The following is a 22,394-nucleotide window of genomic DNA, read 5'->3' on the forward strand; positions in this document are numbered from 1 at the left end:
TATAGATAGTTTCAATTGATAGTTGCAATAGATAGTTGCAATAGATGGTTGCAGATAACTGTATCTTTTTAAAAATGTATTTATTTATTTATTCCCTTTTGTTGCCCCTGTTGTTTTATTGTTGTTGTAATTGATATTGTCATTGTTGGATAGTACAGAGAGAAATGGAGAGAGGAGGGGAAGACAGAGAGGGGAAGAGAAAGATAGACACCTGCAGACCTGCTTCGCTGCTTGTGAAGCAACTCCCCTGCAGGTGGGGAATCGGGGGCTCAAACCAGGATCCTTACGCTAGTCCTTGCACGTTGTGCCACCTGGGCTTAACCTGCTGTGCTTACCGCCCGACTCCCAAATATCTTATATACTGACAAGACCAGTTGCTTCTGGTCCCTAGTCTAAGATTATAGAAGATTTAATATTTCAAAGAAAAAGTCATTATTAGAAATGTTTTAGCAATTCAAGCCCACTGTTAAAATTCAATCAGGTTACCAATTTGAAATCTAAGTGCTTAGATTAAATGACTATGTACTCAGAACTGGACTCTATGCATCAAAAAGTTTGAGACATTCAATCTATTTTTACCTTCTCATATTGATTAAATAGTGATTTGTAAGACTGTAAGTTAATGGGCATGTATATTAACACTGTTCCCACCACCGACGATCTGTGTCCCTACATCCAGCCCCAGTGGAGATGGAAATCTACCTATCTCCTCCCCCCCTTCCTCTTCCTCCACTTCCTCCCAGAGTGCTTTACTTTGGTGCAATACTCTAAACTCAGTCAAATTCTGCTTTGCATTTCCCTTTCTGTTCTTCTTTCTAAACTTCTGTTTATGAGTGGGATCATCCCACACTCGTTTTTCTCTTTCTGACTTACCTCACTCAGTATAATTCCTTCTAGCTCCATCCAAGATGGGTCGGAGAAGGTGGGTTCATTATTCGTAATCTCTGAGTAGTATTTCATTGTGTATATAAACCACAACTTTCTTAGCCACTCATCTGTTGTTGGGCACCTGGGTTGTTTCCAGGTTTTGGCTATTACAAATTGTGCTGCTATGAACATACAGGTACACATATCATTTTGGATGGATGTGCTTGTGCTTCACCACTCTTGAAGTTTCCCTCTTGCAGATGAGGACCAGAAACTTCAACACTGGTCCTTGCTCAAGTCAACATGTGCATTAAACCTAGATAACCACCAACCAGCTTCCATATCATAATTTGTGACTTTGTCAATGAATGCTAAATGTCATTCCTCGGTGATTGAATATTTTTTTGGCAAATGTATTATTATCATGAGTACTTTTGCATATGACTGAAAAATATTAATAACTTATTTATTTATTTATTTATATTAGCAATTTAATAATTGACAGGATTATGGGGTAAGAAGGGTACAATTCCATACAATTCCCACCACCAGGGTTCCTTATCCCATCCCCTCCATTGGAATGTTCCCTATCCTTTATTTCTGTGGGAGTATGGACCAGTGATCTTTATGGGGTTCAGAAGGTGGGAGGTCTAGCTTCTATAATTGCTTCTCTGCTGGACATGGGCATTGGCAGGTTGATCCATACCCCCAGCCTGTTTCTGTCTTTCCACAGTGGGGCAGAGCTCTGGAGAGGTGGGGTTCCAGGACACATTGGTGAGGTCATTTGCCAAAGGAAGTCAGTTGGCATCATGGTAGCACCTGCAACTTGGTGGCAGAAAAGCATTAAGATTTAAAGCAGAACAGACAGTTTGATAATCAAGAACCTAAAGGTAAGATTAGAGCAGATAAGATTTGAGGTCTTCCTGTTGGAAGAAACTAGGAAATCTATTTTAGGTTTTTTCTAAGGGGCCCATGGCTTTACTAATTTTTTTTTTGCCTGAGCCCAAAACAGCTAATATACAGGTGGCTAAAAGTATCATCTGGGAAGATGGTGTCAGAGTCCTGAGAGTATAACTATAAAGCTGGATCAGGACATAGAGTGGCTCCAAGATATGGAGAAAGTATATAAATACCATTAACTGTAGACACCATTAATCTGACCTTGGGCCCATGTCTGTTTGTATTTAGCACAGGAGCCTGTGCAACCTCTGCATCCCTGTAGGTGTAAGCTCACAATCCATGGTCATAGCTAGGAACATTCTAGGTTGCATTCACTTCAGGACCTGTCTTCCTTGAGTAGCAGAGTATGTTGACCCAGCCTCCCTTAGGAAAGTGGGGCAGTTTCTACCATTGTTGTTCTACATTGAGGGCAAGATCCTATAAAGTTCCATCAGAGGGTTTAATGATGTTTTTCCTGATGGAGATGACTTATGATGATACATGTTATTTATTATGGTGGCATGTACACATATACATACAGTGATTTTATTCCTCAATAAATAGTACATCTTTGAATAAGTTTACTGCTGAAATGTAGAAAGAAAAAACATAGTATCTTCCCTAACAGGTACTAAAGTGAGTTCACATCTGGAGTCACCATCATAATAGGCAACATTTGTGGAATAATTTAATTTCTTCAAGGTTCAATTACAGCTATGATACCATTTCGTACAAAAGTAAAAACAAAAAAAAAAAAAAGATTTTCAATAGACTGGGCATGTGTTATACTATTACTTCCACTTTGTAAAGGCATAATTAAAGTTTAGGGAACATTCCCAAAGTCATACAACTACAAAATGATAACATGAAACTTAAATCCAGGTTGATTTTTCCTAACATACTCACTTTTACTGTCTTCTATACTGATTTAATTATTTCTGTTATAGTAAAGATAGACTTTTTATAATTTGCTCATAGTAACATGAAAATTATTCTAATGAAAGCTAGTTTTGTTGCAGGCAACATATAACTGCTCAAACAATAACATAGCAAAAGCACTAAAGAGTCAGAGAATTCTATTTCAGGATGTCAAACTTCTTTTTTTTACTTAAGTTTCTGTAAGTTAGTGTATGTCTATCTGCATGTCTTTTTAAAATTTTTTTATTTATAAAAAGGAAACATTGACAGAACCATAGGGTAAGTGGGCTACAGCTTCACACAATTCCTACCACCAGACCTCCATATCCCATCTCCTCCACTGATAGCTTTCATATTCTTTAACCCTCTGGGAGTATGGACCCAAGATCATTGTGGGGTGCAGAAGGTTGAAGGTCTGGCTTCTGTAATTGCTTCCCTGCTGAACACGGGTGTTGACAGGTCGATCCATACTCCCAGTCTGTCTCTCTCTTTCCCTAGTGGAGAAGGGTTCTGGGGAAGCTGAGCTCCAAGGCACCTTGGTGGGGTTGTCTGTCCAGGGAAGTCTGATCACATCCTGCTAGCATCTGGAACATGGTGGCTGAAAAGAGAGTTAAAATATAAAGCAAATTGTTGACCAATCATGGACCAAAAGGCTGGAATAGTGCAGACGAAGTGTTGGGGGGTCCTCCATTTTGTAGATAGCTAGTAGGCATATTTTAGTTATATTTTAAGGGCCTGTAGCTATACTAAGGTTTTTTTTTTTTTTTTTCCTGAGCCTGAAATCTGATATGCAGATGGATCCTAATAATTTTCTGGGGAAATGATGTCATGGCTGGGAAAAGAACCAGAAAGCTGGATCAGGGAAGAGAGTAGCTCCCAGTTATGGGAAAGTTGTATAAATATTACTGTAAACCCCATTGATTTGATGTGATCTGGGGCCCATAGCTTAGGAGCCTATGTGACCTCTACATCCCTCTAGATCTGAGCTCACATTCTGTGGTCATGAGTAGGAGCATTCCATGCTGCCCCAGTATCGACCCATCTTCCTCAGGTGTAGCATAGAGTATGTTGTCCATCCTCCCTTTGGAGGATGGAACATTCTCTACCATTGTTGACCCAGGTTGAGGGCAAGGTCCTATGGGGGCCCACAAAGGGGTCTATTTTGTTGTTTCTGATAGAGATGACCGGTAACAATGGAGAGAGCAATTTATTTGAGGTCTAGGCCCATTCAAGTCTGTTTGGGAATCTCAGGACTCCCCCGATTAGGGCCTGATAGGGAATAAAGAGTCATTGTTAAGATATGCCAGTCTCTTGCCCTTATTCAGCTTTTGCAGTCCTTCCTTTGATAAGGTTAGCCTTGGAGTGAGTAGGAGAACTATAATAGGAAGTAGGTGAGGAGGGTATCTAAGTTTATGTGGACACTATTTCTTTATGAACTTGATACTGACTCACTACAGTCTATTGTGTATATTTGCTTTCAGGTATATATTTTGCCCTAATTTATGGATACATATGAACATATAATCTACCTTATGGGACCTGGCCTATATCTAGGTTTTGGGACTTTGTTAGGAATTGAACCTCCTGGACTGGAATTAGAGAATACCATGAAAGGAAAGGTCTCACCCGAGTGATGAGGGTGAAGGGTTGGCAATCTGTGCCTGACGTCTCTGTACACAGTCTGAGGTGAAGCTTGCTGAGACAGTACTTCTTGCATTGATTAGGTTGTAATCAGCAGATGCAATATCATTTGGCCTGACTTGAGAGAAGCATGCAGGGAAGTGAGCCCCATCCCAGAGGTTCCAGGATTGGGAGAAACATAGGCTCTATAGAGGAAGTAGGAGATTCCTGTTGTCTTGGGGTTTAAAGACAATAGATACTTATTGCAATAATCACATTGTTTGGCAATTGGGTTAACTTTGAAAAATCCCTTTGTTAGTACTTGCTGTATCATACACACCATCATCATATTTTATGTCCTTTGACATTATTTGCATATAGCTATGTCACCGATTGCTTTTGTTTCTCCCTGGACTAAGCTTTTAAGAGAGTCAACATATCAAAGACTCAGCCTATGTATTAAAAAGACTCAGTCTGTGCTTTATAATGTTCGAGACATTCAATCAATTTTCCCCTCTCATATTAATTAAATATTGATTTAAATGACTACAAATTGATAGGAGTGTACATAAACACCATACCCACCACCAGAAGACTGTGTCCCATCCCCCTACCCCGGCCCCATGAAGTTGAACATCCACCCTCACCCTTCACCCAGGGTTTTTACTTTGGTGCCCTACTACAAATTTAGTCAGATCCTGCTTTTAGTTTCCCTTTCTGTTCTTCTTTCTCAACTTCTGTTTATGAGTGGGATCATCCCATACTCCTCTTTATCTTTCTGACTTAGCTCACTTAACATAATTTCTTCTAGCTCCATCCAAGATGGGTCAGAGAAGGTGGTTCATTGTTCTTAATAGCTGTGTAGTATTCCATTGTGTATATATACCACAGCTTTCTCAGCCACTCATCTGTTGTTGGGCACCTGGGTTGCTTCCAGGTTTTAGCTATTACAAACATAGGTGTACACATATCTTTTTGGCTGGGTGTTATGGAGTCCTTGGGGTATATCCCCAGGAGATGAATTACTGGGTCATATGGAAGGTCCATGTCTAGCCTTGTGAGAGTTCTCCAGACAGCTCTCCACAGAGGCTGGACCAATTGACATTCCCACCAGCAGTGCAAAAGGGTTCCTTTGTCCCCACAGCCTCTCCAGAATTTGTTGCTAATGTCTTTTTTGATGTATATCATTCTCACACTAGTGAGGTAGTATCTCAGTGTTGTCTTTATTTGCATTTCTTTGACAATCAGCGACCTGGAGCAATTTTTCATATGTTTGTTAGCCTTTTGTATCTCTTCTATAGTGAATGTTTTGTTCATATCCTCTGCCCATTTTTGAATGGAGTCATTTGCTTTTTTGGTGCTAAGTTTGTTGAGCTCTTTGTATATTTTGGTGAGTATTCGCTTGTCTCATGTATGGCATGTGAAGATATTCTTCCATTCTGTGAGGGATCTCTTTGTTTGTGTGATAGTTTTTTTGGCTGTGCAGAAGCTTTTCAATTTGATGTAGTCCTACTGGCTTGTTTCTGCTTTAATCTTCCTTGCAGTTGGGTTTGTTTCATCAAAGATATCCTTGAGGTTTAGGTGGGAAAGTGTTCCACCAATGTTTTACTTTAAGTATTTGATAGTTTCTAGTCTAACATCCAGCTTCTTCATCCATTTGGAGTTGATTTTTGTTTCTGGTGAGATAAAGTGGTTCAGTTTCATTCTTCTACATGTTTCAACCCAATTTTCCCAGCACCATTTATTGAAGAGAGCCTCCTTCCTCCATTTTATACTTTGGCCCCCCTTATCAATTATTAGATATCCATAGGTATGGGGGTTTAGTTCTGGGCCTTCAATTCTGTTCCACTGGTCTGTGTGCCTATTTTTGTTCCAGTACCAGTCTATTTTGATGATGATGGCCTTATAATATAGCTTCAGATCTGGGAGTGTGATGCCTCCATTTCTGTTTCTTTTCCTCAAGATTGTTTTGACAATTCTAGATGTTTTCTGGTTCCAGATAAATGACTGTAGTTTTTTTTTCTCTATTCTCTTAAAGAAGCTTGGTGGAACTTTGATGAGTATTGCGTTAAATTTGTATATGGCTCAGGGAAGAATATTCATTTTGATGATATTTATTCTTGCAATCCATGAGCATGGGATGTCTTTCCATTTTTTGGTATCAGTTTCTATTTCCTTGCATAGTGACTCATAGTTTTCAGTATACAAGTCTTTCACTTCTTTGGTCAGCTTTATTCCTAGGTATTTATTGGTTTTGCTGCAACAGTAAATGGTAGTGATTTCTGGATGTCTTCTTCTTCAGATTTAGTATTTGCATAAAGAAATGCCACTGATTTTTGTGCATTGATTTTGTAGGCTGACACCTTTATCTCCATGTCTTGATTTGAGTCTGAATGTATCAGCTGTCTTTTTTTTTTTTCTGTTCATATTCTCTATTTTCATTTTTATTTCTCTACATGCAGTGGTCTTCTCATGTTTTACTACCCCACGCTTAGTCAATTTAATCATACTTTTAGTTTTAGCTGTAACATGAATACCATTTTTTTTAAAGTCACTATATTGGGAGATTAATGGCTCACAGTATAGTTGTTGACACATGGGTAAAATTTCTCATCTCTCTGTGATAGGTTTCTGCAAAACAGTTTCAGATTTTAAGTGACCGTGAATCGTTAAATCATTAGATATACCTCTTTTCCTAAGGCTACTTTTTCTAAATCTGTAGAAAAAAGACAGTAGTGAATAGTAGCGAAGAAAAGAACAATATCTTGATGGTAAGCTATCATTGAAAGGGAAAGAGCATTCTTAGTCAAAGTAACAACTAGAGTAAAGATCTAAAATATTGTTAGTTAAGACATTGTCAAATCAGAGAACAATAAGAATGGATAGAGAATTGGTATGGAGTGAGGGTAAGAGAAGCAGGAAACAAGAACCTAGGGATTCCAGAAATTTGTGTTTAGTAAAGTGTTTGATTGCTATTTTGAATGAAATGGGGTGCCATTGCAGGAATTTGACTTGTGACTTGGTATGAGATTTTTAAAAGGATCACATTGACTCTCATGTTGACAATAAACAGTAGGCTTTGTCCTGACCCTGGTTAGATCCTATTGTGCCCACACCTTCCTTGGTACTAGAGGAAGCTGAATGCTGTGGTGTCTTTTTCTCTCTTTTGTTCTGTCTCTCTGAATCTGTACTTGCAAATGTTAATTTAACCAGGAGTGATGAAACTCCTGTAAAGATTAAAAAAAAAATCACTGAACTTAACAAGAACATTTTAAATAGTATGATAGAAGGACATTCCTGATGGGATAGGTTTAAAAGAGAATGAATCCATGGTCCATGACGTGACACAGTGGATAAATCACTGGAGCATGACGTCCTGAGTTCAGTTCTGAGCAGCACATGTACCAGAGTGATATCTGGTTCTTTCTCTCTCCTCCTATCTTTCACATGAATAAATAAACAAAATCTTAAAAGAGAGAGAGAGAATGAATCTTGTACAGAATAACTTCAAATAAGTGATAGAGCTATTATCTCCTCCAGGAAACAGTGCATAGCTTCCTACCCTCTGTGTATAGATTGTTCTTATTGACTTGTTTCCCACAAGTGCTTTATGAAAGGAGAGGAAAAATTACTATGCAGTGATGAAAATTTGCAAACATTACCTCCGGCAGTTGATCAAGATCAACAACTCAGAGACAAGTTTCACTGATATCATATGCTTTTGGAAAAGTATTTGTTTATAATTACCACCAGGGTTATCACTGGGGCTTGCTGCCTACACAGTGAATCCACTGTTCCCACTAATCGATAACCCCCTCCCGCTCTCTTCCCCTCCCCATTCTATCTCTTCCTATCTCTCCCCCTTCCTCCTCTATTCCCTCCCTCTTCTTCCTTCCCTTCCTCCCTTCTCTCATAAAACAGAGAGAAATCAAGAAGGGAGGGGAAGATAGAAAGAGAGACACTGTAGTACTGTATCACCATTTGTGAAGCTTCCCCTCTGCATATGGAGACTGGGGGCTTGAATCCAGCCCTTGCTCATTCTTCCAGGTGTGCCACTGTCTGACCCTGTACCTTTGATATAATGTGATGAAAAGGCATATTATTTTTATGGCCTCTCTCCCAAAACCCATGATTTCAGAAATAAAATATTACACAAGCGAAAATTTGATGAAAAGTTCTACAAAGTGTTCACCAGTACTCCTCAACACTGGCAGGAATTAAACAAAACAGACAAACAACAAATCAAACAAACAAGAAACCCCAAGGGCTGACAAGTTTTTTAGAGACCAGAGGAGTGTAGGGACACAGAACTAAGGTGTTACCATGAATGAGATCCTAAACTAAGTAGAGAACATTAGTGGAACTCTAATGAAATCTGAATTAAGTGTAGTGTTAATTTAATATGAATGTTCTGGTGATGATTCATTGGTTGTGGGTAATGTACCATGATAATGTGAAGATGTTAACAATAGGAAAAAATGGGTGAGAAGTATTTGGAAACTCTTTGAAACTATGCTGTAAATGTTCAACTATCCTAAAATAAAGCATTTCTTTAATAAGAACATTCAAAGAATGGGAAGACAGCAATTAGAGACAGTGGGTGTAAGATAATTGGAAATTTTGTTACTAAGTGAAGCAAGAAATGAGGTGGCAGCTGGTGGGGGATGTATTGATTTTTTTTAGTAGGAAAAGTAACAGCCATGATATTTCTGATGAGAATGATAGAATAGAGAGCAAATAGTTGATGATGTAGACAAAAGAGGGAGATCCCTACAGTGATGTCTTGAGGAGGAGAGTTAAGAACTTAAAGATAGTTACAGTAATTGGCTTGACTTAGTGTAAAATTTGCTGTTGGTAACACGAGAATCAGGGTGCATGGATGCATATTGCAATGATTATGTGCCAGTGAATTTGGAACATAGTCTTAACATACAAGGTTTGTAAAATAGCTGAAAGTTGGGATGGAGAGAAAATAGGATAGAGGGAGAGGAGAAAGTATCTGATAACATATGCCTAATTTGGCAGGTGAATTTATATTATAGTTAGACTAGTTAATATGACTATATATTACAACTACTCTAAAGATACATATATACATATGTAGCTATATGTGTGTAAGGAGGTAATATCAATGATAATAGTACTTAGAAACTAAATACATAATGCACTTACTACTTTAATACAGTATATTTAGTATATTGATCTTTGGTATGATGTTAATATTATTCTAAATTTAAGATGATGAAAGTTAGTAACTTTGCCAAGGTCACCTAACCAGGAAATAGTGTGGAAATAAGAGTTATCTTGTCTTTTAAAAATAATATTTAGGGGAGTTGGGCAGTAGCGCAGCAGATTAAGTGAAGGTGGTGCAAAGCGCAATGACCGATGTAAAGATCCATGTTCGAGCCACCTGCAGGGCAGTCGTATTCACAGGCGGTGAAGCAGGTCTGCAGGTGTCTTTCTCTCCCCCTCTCTGTCTTCCCCTCCTCTCTCCATTTCTGTCTGCCCTATCCAACAACAACATCAATAACAACAATAATAACTACAGTAGTAAAACAAGGGCAACAAAAGGGAAATGAATAAATAAATAAATAAATATTCTTTAAAAAATTAAAAAATAATATTTAGAGTAAGTTTTGAAATTAAAAAATTGTTAACATAAAATTAGTTCCATAGTTTGCTTCATATTGTTTATAGTATAATTTTAAATATATGCATTTTTCTTCTTTGAATAGTAAATATATTTTTTAATTGGGGAGATTAATGGTTTACAGTGGATATAGACCAGTAAGTCTGATTGGTCTTGTTTTCTCTGAAGACTGTCTAGTCACAACTCTGACACTAGGGTAATCTGGGTAGGAGACTGTATTCTTTAGGTTTAATTTTCTAGCTTCCAGTAGCCACAAGCAGTTCACTGGATTTCACTCTTCATCTATACCCACAGTTATTCCCCCAGACAGCTTGCGCAAGTTCACACAGGATTTGTAGGTACCCTGATGCATGTGTCTTGAGGCACTGCTGATTCTAGTGCAGCTGTGGTTTCCTTCTCTAACTCTAGCAGTCTATTTCACAGTAAATGTTTTTTCTGCTGGAACCTGAGTTCTGGTTTACTTCTGGAATATGGTCTTAGGGGTTCTCTCTTTTGGTTGGGGACTTAACCTTAGCAGCCTCTAAAGACTTGAATCCCTGGCTTCAAGACTTGGGAGAAGGGGAAAGAAGCAAAAATAAACCCAATAAAAACCACAAACAAAAAACCTCACATATTTCCTGTGCTTTCCTTCAGTGTTCCTTGTCTTGCTGTTCACACATGGTACAGGTTTCTTTTGTGGCTCCTTCTCCTTCTCCTTCTCCTTCTCCTTCTTCTCCTGCTCCTTCTTCTTCCTCCTCCTCTTCTTCTCCTTCTTCTTTTTCCTCCTCTTCTTCTCCTTCTTCTTCTTCCTCTTCCTCTCCTCCTCCTCCTCCTTCTTCTCCTTCTTCTCCTTCTCCTTCTTCTCCTGCTCCTTCTGCTCCTTCTTCTCCTTCTTCTTCTTCCTCCTCTTCTTCTTCTTCTTCTTCCTCTTCTTCTCCTTCTTCTTCTTCTTCTTCTTCTTCTTCTTCTTCTTCTTCTTCTTCTTCTTCTTCTTCTTCTTCTTCTTCCTCTTCCTCTCCTTCTCCTCCTTCTTCTCCTTCTTCTCCTTCTCCTTCTTCTCCTGCTCCTTCTCCTTCTTCTTCTTCTTCTTCCTCCTCCTCCTCCTCCTCTTCTTCTTCTTCCTCCTCCTCCTCCTCTTCTTCTCCTTCTTCTTCCTCTTCCTCTCCTTCTCCTCCTCCTCCTCCTTCTCCTTCTCCTCCTTCTTCTTCTCCTTCTTCTTCTCCTCCTCCTTCTTCTTCTTCATCTTCTTCTTCTCCTCACCCCATTCTCTGAAGCTCTTTATGTTCTCTGTGATCTCCTTTCTGTACAGATAGATCAGGATCTGAAGAAATTTCTTGAGGTCCCTAGGCTTGACTTCTAGCCACCATTGGCTCCCCTGACATAATTTCTTATAGTCCTAGGGATAGCTTAGACCCAAGATTATGATTTAGTTCCTTATCATCTTGAAAGTCTTCCTCCCCCATTTTGTTGCCCTTTTTGTTGTCCTTATTGTTATTTTTGCCATTGATGTTGTTGTTGGATAGGACAGAGAGAAATTGAGAGAAGAGGGGAAACAGAGAGGGAGAGAGCAAGATAGACACCTGTAGACCTGCTTCACTTGTGATGCAACCCCCCTGCAGGTGGAGAGGCGGGGGCTCGAACCGGGATCTTTACGCCAGTCCTTGTGCTTGGCGCCATGTGCACTTAACCCACTACACTACCATCTGACCGAAAGTCTTAATAGTTGGGAGGCATTGGTGTTGCAGAGTAGAGTGTAACCTCCCATTTTCTTGCTTGCCGTCTTGAAGTTTCATTGTAAATTTTCAACTTTTGGAAAGAAGTGAACATCAATTTTAATATAAGAGAATGTGTGAACACCAGATGTGTTTTACAGTTGAGACTGAACATCTCTTGGCATTTATGGCTTAGTGTTGAATTGATGAAGAGAGTGCCATTTTCTTAAGTGGAGTTTGCCAGTAATAGAGCACTTGTGTCTCATTGTGATTCAAAATCTCCTGAGATGTCTGAAGCAAAACTAGGCAAGTGGTTTCTGCAGTCAGCTCTATGCCTTCCTGATTTGGTGTTCTCCCATACCAGGAAGGAGGGACATAAAATTTTTTTTTGCTTTTCAGTGGTTTTGACCTGTGTTTTCTGTCATCTGGTTATAATAGGTGGTTGCTTTGTAATTCCTTCCTTCCTTCCTTCCTTCCTTCCTTCCTTCCTTCCTTCCTTCCTTCCTTCCTTCCTTCCATCTTGTGTGTGTGTGTGTGGGGGGGGGGGTGCAGCTTTTATAGAACTTTATTTTCTATAAGAGATAACCAGTATCTACTCTGTTGTTTTGTTAGTTCCGTGTCCCTGAAACAATTTAAGGACAATTTGGATTGCTAGGATGATAATGTTTTCCTAACAGAGTGGGAAGTAAGGGTTAAAAATATTAAAGGGGCTGAATCTCTGATGAAGCTGTTACCTGACATTGCTTCATTTTATCCTAATTTCAAAATTTTCCTCTAGCAGCTGGCTTCGCATTTGTAAATGCCCTTGTAAGGATTTTGGTTAGCTGTCATTCAGGAGTAGAGATCACTTAGACCTCATTAATAGACAATATTCCCTGTGAAAATGACATGGTATCTACTGTAATCTTAAAGTGTTTTAATAGTCTATTCTATGCTCAGCAATGAAACATTTCAAAAGTGACTGACAGGCAATTGATGCAATTCATGATGATCTTTTGTGTTGACAGATCTTTAAAAAGTCAGGGGAAATTACTACTGTACCCAGTGAAACCGCCTCCTTTTTCTTCTTAAACTGCCAATATCCTGCAAAACAGGACAATTTTCTCTTTGACTGCTACTGTTTTTTATTTTTATAACATGACATGATTCCTCCTTATTATTAGGATTTCTTTTTGATAGATAGAATATGTTCCCTGTAGGTAATGCTGACTTTAAAATAGAAATTTTTCAGCTCTCTAAATTAACTCTCTTGCATTTCTGACTTCTACATCACAACAGCCTTGCCAGTACCTAGCTACCTTCCTGTTCAGGAAGGCGGATTTAATTTAAATAATTAAAACTGTATACCACTTCAATCCAGTGATAAATTCCTTATTTTGGAAAGCATTTTTCTCCTCAAGTCCTCTAAAATTAAAAGGTTGACATTTTGAGTAATTTCAGTATCTGTGTCCCAAATTCAGACTCTCCAAATTCTCACTGTGGGATAGAGGGAAAGAGCCTATTCTGAACATGAAGTTGTCTGATGAGTTGAGGAAATAATACAACTAGCCTGAAGATGACTCTAAATTTTCTTCTTTGCTGGACTGTGTCTCTGGGTCTTTGCCCTCTGTGACTATGCTTCAGAAGAGACTTTTCTCAAGGTCTTCCAGCTGCTTAGTGGAGTGGAAGGTGTCTTTTACCTTTGTCCAACCCATTACTCACGCATTGTCATTATGAGTTGGCATGCATTTTCTTTTTTTTTTTAAATATTTATTTTATTTATTTATTCCCTTTTGTTGCCCTTGTTGTTTTATTGTTGTAGTTATTATTGTTGTTGTTGTCCTTGTTGTTGGATAGGACAGAGAGAAATGGAGAGAGGAGGGGAAGACAGAGGGGGAGAGAAAGATAGACACCTGCAGACCTGCTTCACCGCCTGTGAAGCGACTCCCCTGCAGGTGGGAAGCCGGGGTTCGAACCGGGATCCTTATGTCGGTCCTTGTGCTTTGCGCCACCTGCGCTTAACCCGCTGCGCTACAGCCCGGCTCCCTGGCATGCATTTTCTAACTATGAACCACATTTTTTTTTTATCCCTATCCACGGTGCTGCTTAGGGCTTAGAAATGTACTGTTAGGGTTTACAAAGTGACTTCCTAGAATAAGTGTGCTGTTTAGTTTGTTCATTATTTTGTATTTTAGATAGAGGCAGACAGTCAGAAAGAGCATAAGAGAGACTACAGCATGGAAGCTTCTTGTAGTATGGTGGGGACCATGCCCAAACCTGTGTCATGCACATGGCAAGGCAGCATATTGCCGAAGTGAACTATTTCTGGGCACTGGTGTGCTGATTTGTCTTGTATACGTTCCAAGTTCCCCACCACATTGAGAGAACCTCTGTGATTGTTATGACCCCTCTCTCTCTCTTTAATGTTTTTTTAATATTTATTTTATTTATTTATTCCTTTTGTTGCCCTTGTTGTTTTATTGTTGTAGTTATTATTGTTGTTGTCGTTGTTGGATAGGACAGAGAGAAATGGAGAGAGGAGGGGAAGACAGAGAGGGGGAGAGAAAGATAGACACCTGCAGACCTGCTTCACCGCCTGTGAAGCAACTCCCCTGCAGGTGGGGAGCCGGGGTTCGAACCGGGATCCTTATGCCGGTCCTTGTGCTTTGCGCCACCTGCGCTTAACCCGCTGCGCTACAGCCCGACTCCCTATGTTTTTTTTTTTTTTTAATTATCTTTATTTATTGGATAGAAACAGCCAGAAATCGAGAGGGTAGAGGGAGATAGAGAGGGAGAGAGAGCCAGAGAGACACCTGCAACCCTGTTTCACCACTTGAGAAGCTTTTCCCCCTGCACGTGGGGACCGGGGGCTCAAATCTCTGTGCTTGTGCACTGTAACATGTGCGCTCAACCAGCTATGCCACACCCGACACCCCCCCCCATTTCTGTCTCTATCTGAAAACAAACAACAATAAAAATAATTTACTTTGAAATTTAATCCTACTTATATTTTACTGCTGTACAATGTGCAACAGTGATAGCTCCTATGTTATAATGCCAACATTTCAGCATTATTTTGAAGTATCATTCGATTATACAAACATGTATCTTCCTTTCATCTTTAGTTACAACTTCCCCTTTACCTACCTCTCCAGAGGCTCAAAGTAAACCTAAGTTCATCCATTACATTACTTCCTAACTGCCACAGCCCCACCACCAGCCATATTCTTCTGAATAGGAAAAATTAAAGATGAAGGAGGGGGATGGGGAGGAAATTCATTACACTTCTCTTCATAGTACTTATAGATTCTGGGATATATCACTTTTAATGGTTGATATAAGTCATAGGTGTCATTATTTATTTATTTATTTATTTTTACATACTGCAAAATAAAAGGGCTATGTAATGGCCAATCCAGAATCTCCTTTTGCGTCCCAGTGTATAGACATACAAGGCAACAGGGCTTCTAGCTTATGCTTTTGCCAGACATCATTTAGAAGAGTTCACAGTTTGAAGTAGATTTGGACTTCATTTCTAGTTCACTTTAATCAAGTTATCTGATCTAGATACAATTATTTAAACTATTCATTCATTCATTCACTTATTTGCTACCAGGGTTATCACTAGGGCTCGGTGTCTGCACAAAGACATTACTAATCTTGGTGGTGATTATTTCCTTCCTTCCTTCCTTCCTTCCTTCCTTCCTTCCTTCCTTCCCTCCTTCCCTCCTTCCTTCCTTCCTTCCTTCCTTTCTTTTGTAAGTATAATATATTTATTATTAGATAGAGACACAGCTTGAGAGGGGGGAGATAGAGAAGGGAAGAGATAGAAAGACACCTGCAGATCTGCTTCAACAGCTGTGAAACTTCTCCCTTGAAGGTGGGGACCAGGGGCTTGAACTTGGGTCCTGTTGCACTGACAGCACTTAACTAGGTGCACCACCACCACCTGACTTCCAGTATGTTTTTTTCCTTACAAAATTGTGAGATTACCATGTGTAAGATTACCATATCACACCCACCACCAAAGTTCTTTATCCCCTCCTTCCCACAGATAACTACCATAGTTCTCATAAGTCTTATAAACAGTTTGCTTGATTCTGTTTTATTAAATTTTTTTGGTAAGTTCATGTAAATCAGATCTGTATATTTCATATATAAGTGAAACTATCTGGTAGTTATCTTTCATCTCTTATTTCGCTAACTATAATCACCTCTGGTTCCATCCATTTTGCCCCAAAGGACACAATGCCATCTTTTTTATTACAGAGTAGTATTCCATGGAATATAGATCACAGAACTTATTTTTTAACATTTTTATTTATTTATTATTGGATAGATACAGAAATACTTTGAGAAGGGAGAGGTAGAGAGGGAAAGAGACCTGCATCCCTGTTTCACCACTCCTAAAGCTTTCCCCCTATAGGTGGGGACCAGGGGCTTAAACCTGGTTTCTTATGCACTGTAATATGTCTGCTTAACCAGGTGCATCACCACCATGCCCCTGTCCCATAACTTCTTTAGCCGGTCACCTGATGATGGGCATCTAAGCTGCTTCCACTCTTTGGCTGTTGTGAATAATGCAGCTGTGAACATAACGGTGTACATGTCACTTCTAATTAGTGCTTGAATGTGCACTGGATAAATACCTAAGAGTATTATTGCTGGATCCTAAGGTACTTCCATTTTCATTTGTTAAAGGACTTTCCATACAGTCTTCCAAAGGAGCTATATGGGTTTGCATTCCCACCAACAGTGAAGCAAATTCCCTTTTCTCCACAACCTCTCTGACACCTGTCATTTCTTGTTTTGTTGATGTAAGCCATTCTCTCAGGTGTGAGATGGTATCTCAGTGTAGTTTTAATTAGCATTTATTTAATGACAAGTAAAGTGGAGCATTTCTCCATGTGTATCTCATTTTTAGAAAACTGTGTTTAGTTCTTTGGCCCAAATTCTTAGTCTAGTCTTTTTTTTTTAAATTTTTTATTAAGAAAGGATTAATGAACAAAAACATAAGGTAGGAGGGGTACAACTCCACACAATTCCCACCACCCAATCCCCATAACCCACCCCCTCCCATGATAGCTTTCCCATTCTCTAGCCCTCTGGGAGCATGGACCCAGGGTCATTGAGGGTTGCAGAAGGTAGAAGGTCTGGCTTCTGTAATTGCTTCCCCGCTGAACATGGGTGTAGACTGGTCTAGTCTTTTTTTAAACAAGAAAGCATACTTAAAGTGAAAAGTGATCCTGTAGTAACAGAAAATACAAGGGAAGAGGTCATGGAAAGCTCATAGTAGAAGTAGTAATTGTGTTCATACTCTTAACATACTGTTTGTACAGCTGAGAATACTTGTACCATCATACACTTTATTTTCCTTGTGTTAACAGTTAATGTTAACCATTTCCCTATATAACAACTAGACAAATGACTTCTATGTTTTTATTTTCTAGCTTGTCCAGATTATTATCAATACAACCCACTTGGAGAAATCTTGTAAGTACTTGGAAGAATTCATCACCAATATCACTAATGTGCTTCCAGAAACAGTCCACACAACCAAGCTCTATGGCACTACAACTTTTAAGGTGAGAAGACCCTATCTTGCTATATACCTACTTCTGGTGCTCACAATCTGTAGGCATCCTACCTAGTATGTCCTTATTACTCCCACGATACACAGTGGTGTGATTCATAACATTCTCTTGAGAATTGAAATCTGCTAGGAGAATAGAACTTAAAATGTTATCACAAAAAAGGATAGTGGTGATAAAAATATTAAATAATCGGGAGTTGGGTGGTAGCGTAGCAGGTTAAGCACACATGGCATGAAGCACAAGGACTGGCTTAAGGATCCTGGTTTGAGTCCCCGGCTCCCTACCTGCAGGGGAGTTGCTTCACAGGCAATGAAGCAGGTCTGCAGGTGTCTTTCTCTCCCCTTCTCTGTCTTCCCCTCTTCTTTCCATTTCTCTTTGTCCTATCTAACAACGATGACATCAATAATAACAACAATAATATCTACAACAAGAATAAAAAAACAAGGACAACAAAAGGGAAAATAAATAAATATAAAATATTAAATAATCACATTTTAGGTATCCATGATAATATATTTGTATATAAGATTAACACAATGTATATTGCAAATATTTTCTGGCTTTGTTGTTAGTTACGCCTCAGTAAATTTGGAAAAAGGAAAAAGAGATGTTCAGCCACTAAAGACGTTTTTCTACCTCTAGGATTTATTTTTATTTATTTCATGAGATACAGAGAACCTTAACAGCTTTAGGCTGAACTTTGACAGTTTTATTGAAATTATAGTAACTGGGCCTGGGCAGTGGTGTAATTGGTTGGGCTTACATGTTACCATGTATGAGGGGCCTGGTTCAGGCCCCTGGGCTCTGACTGTGGAGGGAAGCTTTACAAGTTATGAAGCAGTGCTGCAATTGTCTCTCTTTTTCTTTCTCTATCTACCCTTTCCATTTCAGTTTTTCTCTGTCTCTTTCCAATAAATGACTAAATAAAATATTTTAAATGAAAATTTAATAGCTATGAAATATTTGCATTGTTAAATATTTTCATTTAAAAATATTTATGTGTGTACATATATGCATACATACACACACACACTACCTATGTTTTGAAAAGACCATCTATAAAAAATTGCCTTGACAAAAGTTTTGATTTGAGTAATCATTTTATGTGATGAGTGTATGCAAGGTGAACCCTTGATGAGCCAACATTGCACTGTGGATACGTTATCTATATTTACGAGCTATTAGAACAGGACAGAAAGTGTTGTATATAGAAATGTTGCTTTGAAGCAATATTTGAAAAACATGCAAACTTCTGTATTTGGAAAAATAAAACTGGTTTTTGTTTTTAAAAAAAAAAAAAATTTCTACATGGTTTAGAATGGAAACCAGAGTTTCTCCAGGGAAGAGAATGAGAGGAACTGTAATTGTTCAGCAAGGAGTAAGGAGTTAAGCATTTAGACCACGAGGTTCATGTATACTTACCTACAATATGAGAAGTATGTAATTTATTTATCACTCTTTTCCTAACCCACTTCAATTTTGTTATTTCAAAGGTTCTTCAATTATGGTCAGCTATTCTCTCAAAGGACAGCTTGTGTGTTACTTATTACTACAGTATAACAATTGCTGAGGGAAATGAAAGACACACAGGAAGCTATAGGGGTTGAACAGCTAGTTAAATACTTAGTAAAGGAGAAACTCTGGAGAACCACTAAAGGTCATGTTGACAGTACTTACTGGAAACACTGATTGCCTAAAACACACTGAAAGTTTATTTTTACCAGGACTGTTTCAGGCCAGCAAATCCAGAGCTCAGTATAAACATGGCAATTATAATAGCTACACGGTGTGTATTTTCCTAAGCTACTGTTTCCAGAGAACTTTCCCTTACAGATGGAAACCTTTATACTGGAAAGGTGGTAAAATGACTTAGAAGGTCTTCAAGGTATTTTCTTGCAGAATTCCCTCTTGTTTCCATCACATATGACATAATCGAGCTGGCACACTTAGCTTTCCTTGTTCTTAGTTTTCTCACTGTCATAAAACAGAGCGAAAGTATTTTAACTCCCTTGAAAATGTTGTGTACCTACTGTGTGGCAGTCAGGATTCTTGAGCAGAGAGAAAAAAAAAGCTTGATTGTTGGAGTTAAAATTAATGGTCTTCAAAGAAGCCAGCCACTATATGAATGCATTTTGATTCTTCATTGATTGTACTCATTTTAATACTATATGGAAGACAATTTACTGGTATGAGCAAAATAAACTTAACTACAGAGTGTGTATTCTAGTGGGAATGTTATATGATTAAAAAAAAAGTTTATTATTGTATCATGCTAGGTAGTGGTAATTATAAATTGGTAAATAAAATAGTGGCCCAAATGAAATGAGGAATAAAATCACTTGGATTTCTGATTGATAAGTGTTTGAATTTCTGATTGATAGATTTTCTACTCAGAGATGATAGTACAGTACAGTAATCAAGTACTAGTGTGTTCAAGTGTAGAAGAAAATCAATCTGGCAACAATGAATTGATCATTGATGCTAAGAGTGACAAGAGGTCGTCAGACATAAGATGATTTCTGCCTTATAGGCAACAAGTACCTTTGCTTTAATTTTGAAATAAAATGTAGAACATTAGAAGATTGGGAGTGAAAGTGATCATCTGATTTTTATTTTAATAAGTAATAAAAGTTTTTATGTAGAAAAGATGATCTCACTCATAGACAAAAATTGAAAAATACTACTATGATGACCTCATCAGTGTGTCCTGGAATCCCACCTCCCCACTAGGGAAAGGTAGAGACAGGCTGCGGGGGGTTTGGATCGACAGTGCCCATGTCAAGCAGAGAAGCATTTACAGAAGCCAGACCACCTACTTCTGCACACCATAGAGATCTTTGCTCCATAATCCCAGAGGGATAAAGAATAGGCAAGCTTCCAGTGGAGTGGATGGGATATATAGCACTCTGGTAGTGGGAATTGTATGAACTGTACCCCTCGTCCCACAATCTTGTTGATGATTATTAAATAATAATAATAATAATAATAATCACTAATAATAATAACAATAGAAGTTGAAAAATAAGAAAACACAAAGCAGAACTTGGACTGGGTTTGGTGTATTGCATCAAAATAAAAGACTCTGGGGTGGAGGTGAGGGTTCAGGTCCTAGAACATGGTGGCAGAGGAGGACCTAGAAGGGGTGATTTTTTTTTTTTTTTGCCAACAGGGTTATTGCTGGGGCTTGGTGCCTGCACTACGAATCTACTGCTCCTGGAGGCTATTTTTTTTTTCCCTTTTGTTGTTGCCCTTGTTTTATCGCTATTGTGATTATTATTGTTGTTGTTATTGGATAGGACAGAGAGGAGGGGAAGACAGAAGGGGGACAGAAAAATACACCTGCAGACCTGCTTCACTGCCTGTGAAGCTGCCCCCCTGAAGGTGGATCCTTATGCTGGTCCTTGAGCTTTGCCATGTGTGCTTAACCTACTGCGCAATTGCCTGCCCCCCAGGAGGTGAATTTTTATGTGGAAAACTGAGAAATGTTACACATGTACAAACTACTGTATTTTACTGTTGACTGTAAACCATTAATCCCCCCCAATAAGAAAGAAATACACTATAGTTCAGTAAGAAGAGAGTTGGGGAGGGGCTAGATAGCGTAATGGTTATGCAGGGAGACTCTCATGCCTGAGGCTCTGAAGTCTGAGGTTCAGTCCTCTGTACCACCATAAGTTAGAGCTGATTAGTTCTCTGGTAAAAAGAGAGAGAAGGAGAGAGAGAGAGTTCAATTTGTAGGTAATTTCAGTAAGTATAGATAACATGTAAGGGCTATAGGACTAGCAAAATAGCTACTTAGTGTGCTGCTTTGCCATTGCATGCAACCTAGGTCTGAGCCCAGCTCCACCACATTGAAGGATGCTTTCATGTTGTGCTCTCTCTCTCTCTCTCTCTCTCTCTGTCTCTCTGTCTCTCTGTCTTTCTCTTTCTGCCTCTCTGTTTCTATCTAAATATAAGTTAGTCATTACAGGGTTGCTGCTGATCCTATGCTTGGTGATTCACGACACCCTTGTTTTACTATCCAGCACATTAAAAAAGAAACAGTAGGGGGCTGGGCAGTAGCACAGTGGATTAAGTGCTCATTGCAATGTGCAAGAACTGGTGTTAAGTATCCCTGTTCAAGCCTGGGTAGGGGTGCGGGGAGTCGCTTCACAAGCTGTGAAACAGGTCTGCAGGTGTTTGTCTTTCTCTACCCTTCTACGTCTCCCCTCCTCTCTCGATTTCTTTCTGTCTTATCCAACAACAACATCAATGGCAACAATAACAACAACAACAAGGGCAACAAATGGGCAAAAAATGGCCTCTAGGAGCAGTGGATTTGTTGTGCAGGCACCAAGCCCCAGCAATAACCCTGGAAGAAAAAAAAAAAAAAAGAGTAATTCCTTAGACTCTGCTTCTGGTTTCTAATGAGTTCATTGCTATTTGAGTTTGGGATCATAAGAGAAAGAGTAGAATCGAGTACTTTAAAGAAAATTATTAGATTGAGACAGAAATCTAGTGGAGACTGGGAACTTGACCCATTGTATCACATGTGCTTTCCTGGGTGTGCCACTGCCTGACCCCAAATTGTGGATAGATAGTTTGAAGTAATAAAACTAGATGAATACTGTTGCTATTTATTGAGGTAAGTGACAGTGAAATTATAATAGATCTGTGGAGGAAGAGTAAGATCAAGTCTTCAATTGATGCATATTAACTTTGAGATAATTAGTTGTCAGTTGCATAGAGGCATTCATTAGCAGGATGGATTCATAATTGGAGAGAAAATGTAGAATTCCATAGTGCAAAGATGATATTTAAAGCTGTGGGACTGACTTTCTCCTGGGAATTGAATAAAGAAAAAGTGTGAAAATTGAGATTCTGATCAAAAGGAATGTCTCCAGAGGAAGAAACATCAGGCTCAGATGAAGGAAACTGAAAGTCATATTTCCTAAAGAAATATACAGGTTTCATGCAATTCCTATAAAAATTCCAATAATACATTTTCACCTAAATAGATGAGGATTTTTTTTTAGAAATTCTTTTTTAAAAAACTTATTTATTTAGTTGTTATTGGATAGAGACAGAGAAATTGAGAGAGAAGGGGGAGATAGAGAAGAAGAGAAACAGAGAGACACTTGCAGACCTGCTTCATTG

The 22,394-nt window shown here is 38.8% G+C and overlaps 1 protein-coding gene across 3 annotated transcripts in view; it reads left to right on the top strand.

The window, feature by feature from the left end:
* The window catches only part of EXOC6B (exocyst complex component 6B), a 615,405-nt gene that overhangs the window by 349,624 nt on the left and 243,387 nt on the right, over nt 1-22,394 (top strand). For all 3 annotated transcript variants that reach the window (XM_007523677.3, XM_060187119.1, XM_060187121.1), the window contains exon 17: nt 17,115-17,249. In XM_007523677.3, the coding sequence (XP_007523739.1) occupies nt 17,115-17,249 (135 nt within the window). The remainder of the gene's footprint in view (nt 1-17,114; nt 17,250-22,394) is intronic.

This window comes from Erinaceus europaeus, chromosome 3 (assembly GCF_950295315.1).
Source record: "Erinaceus europaeus chromosome 3, mEriEur2.1, whole genome shotgun sequence".
Taxonomy (NCBI): Eukaryota; Metazoa; Chordata; class Mammalia; order Eulipotyphla; family Erinaceidae; genus Erinaceus; species Erinaceus europaeus.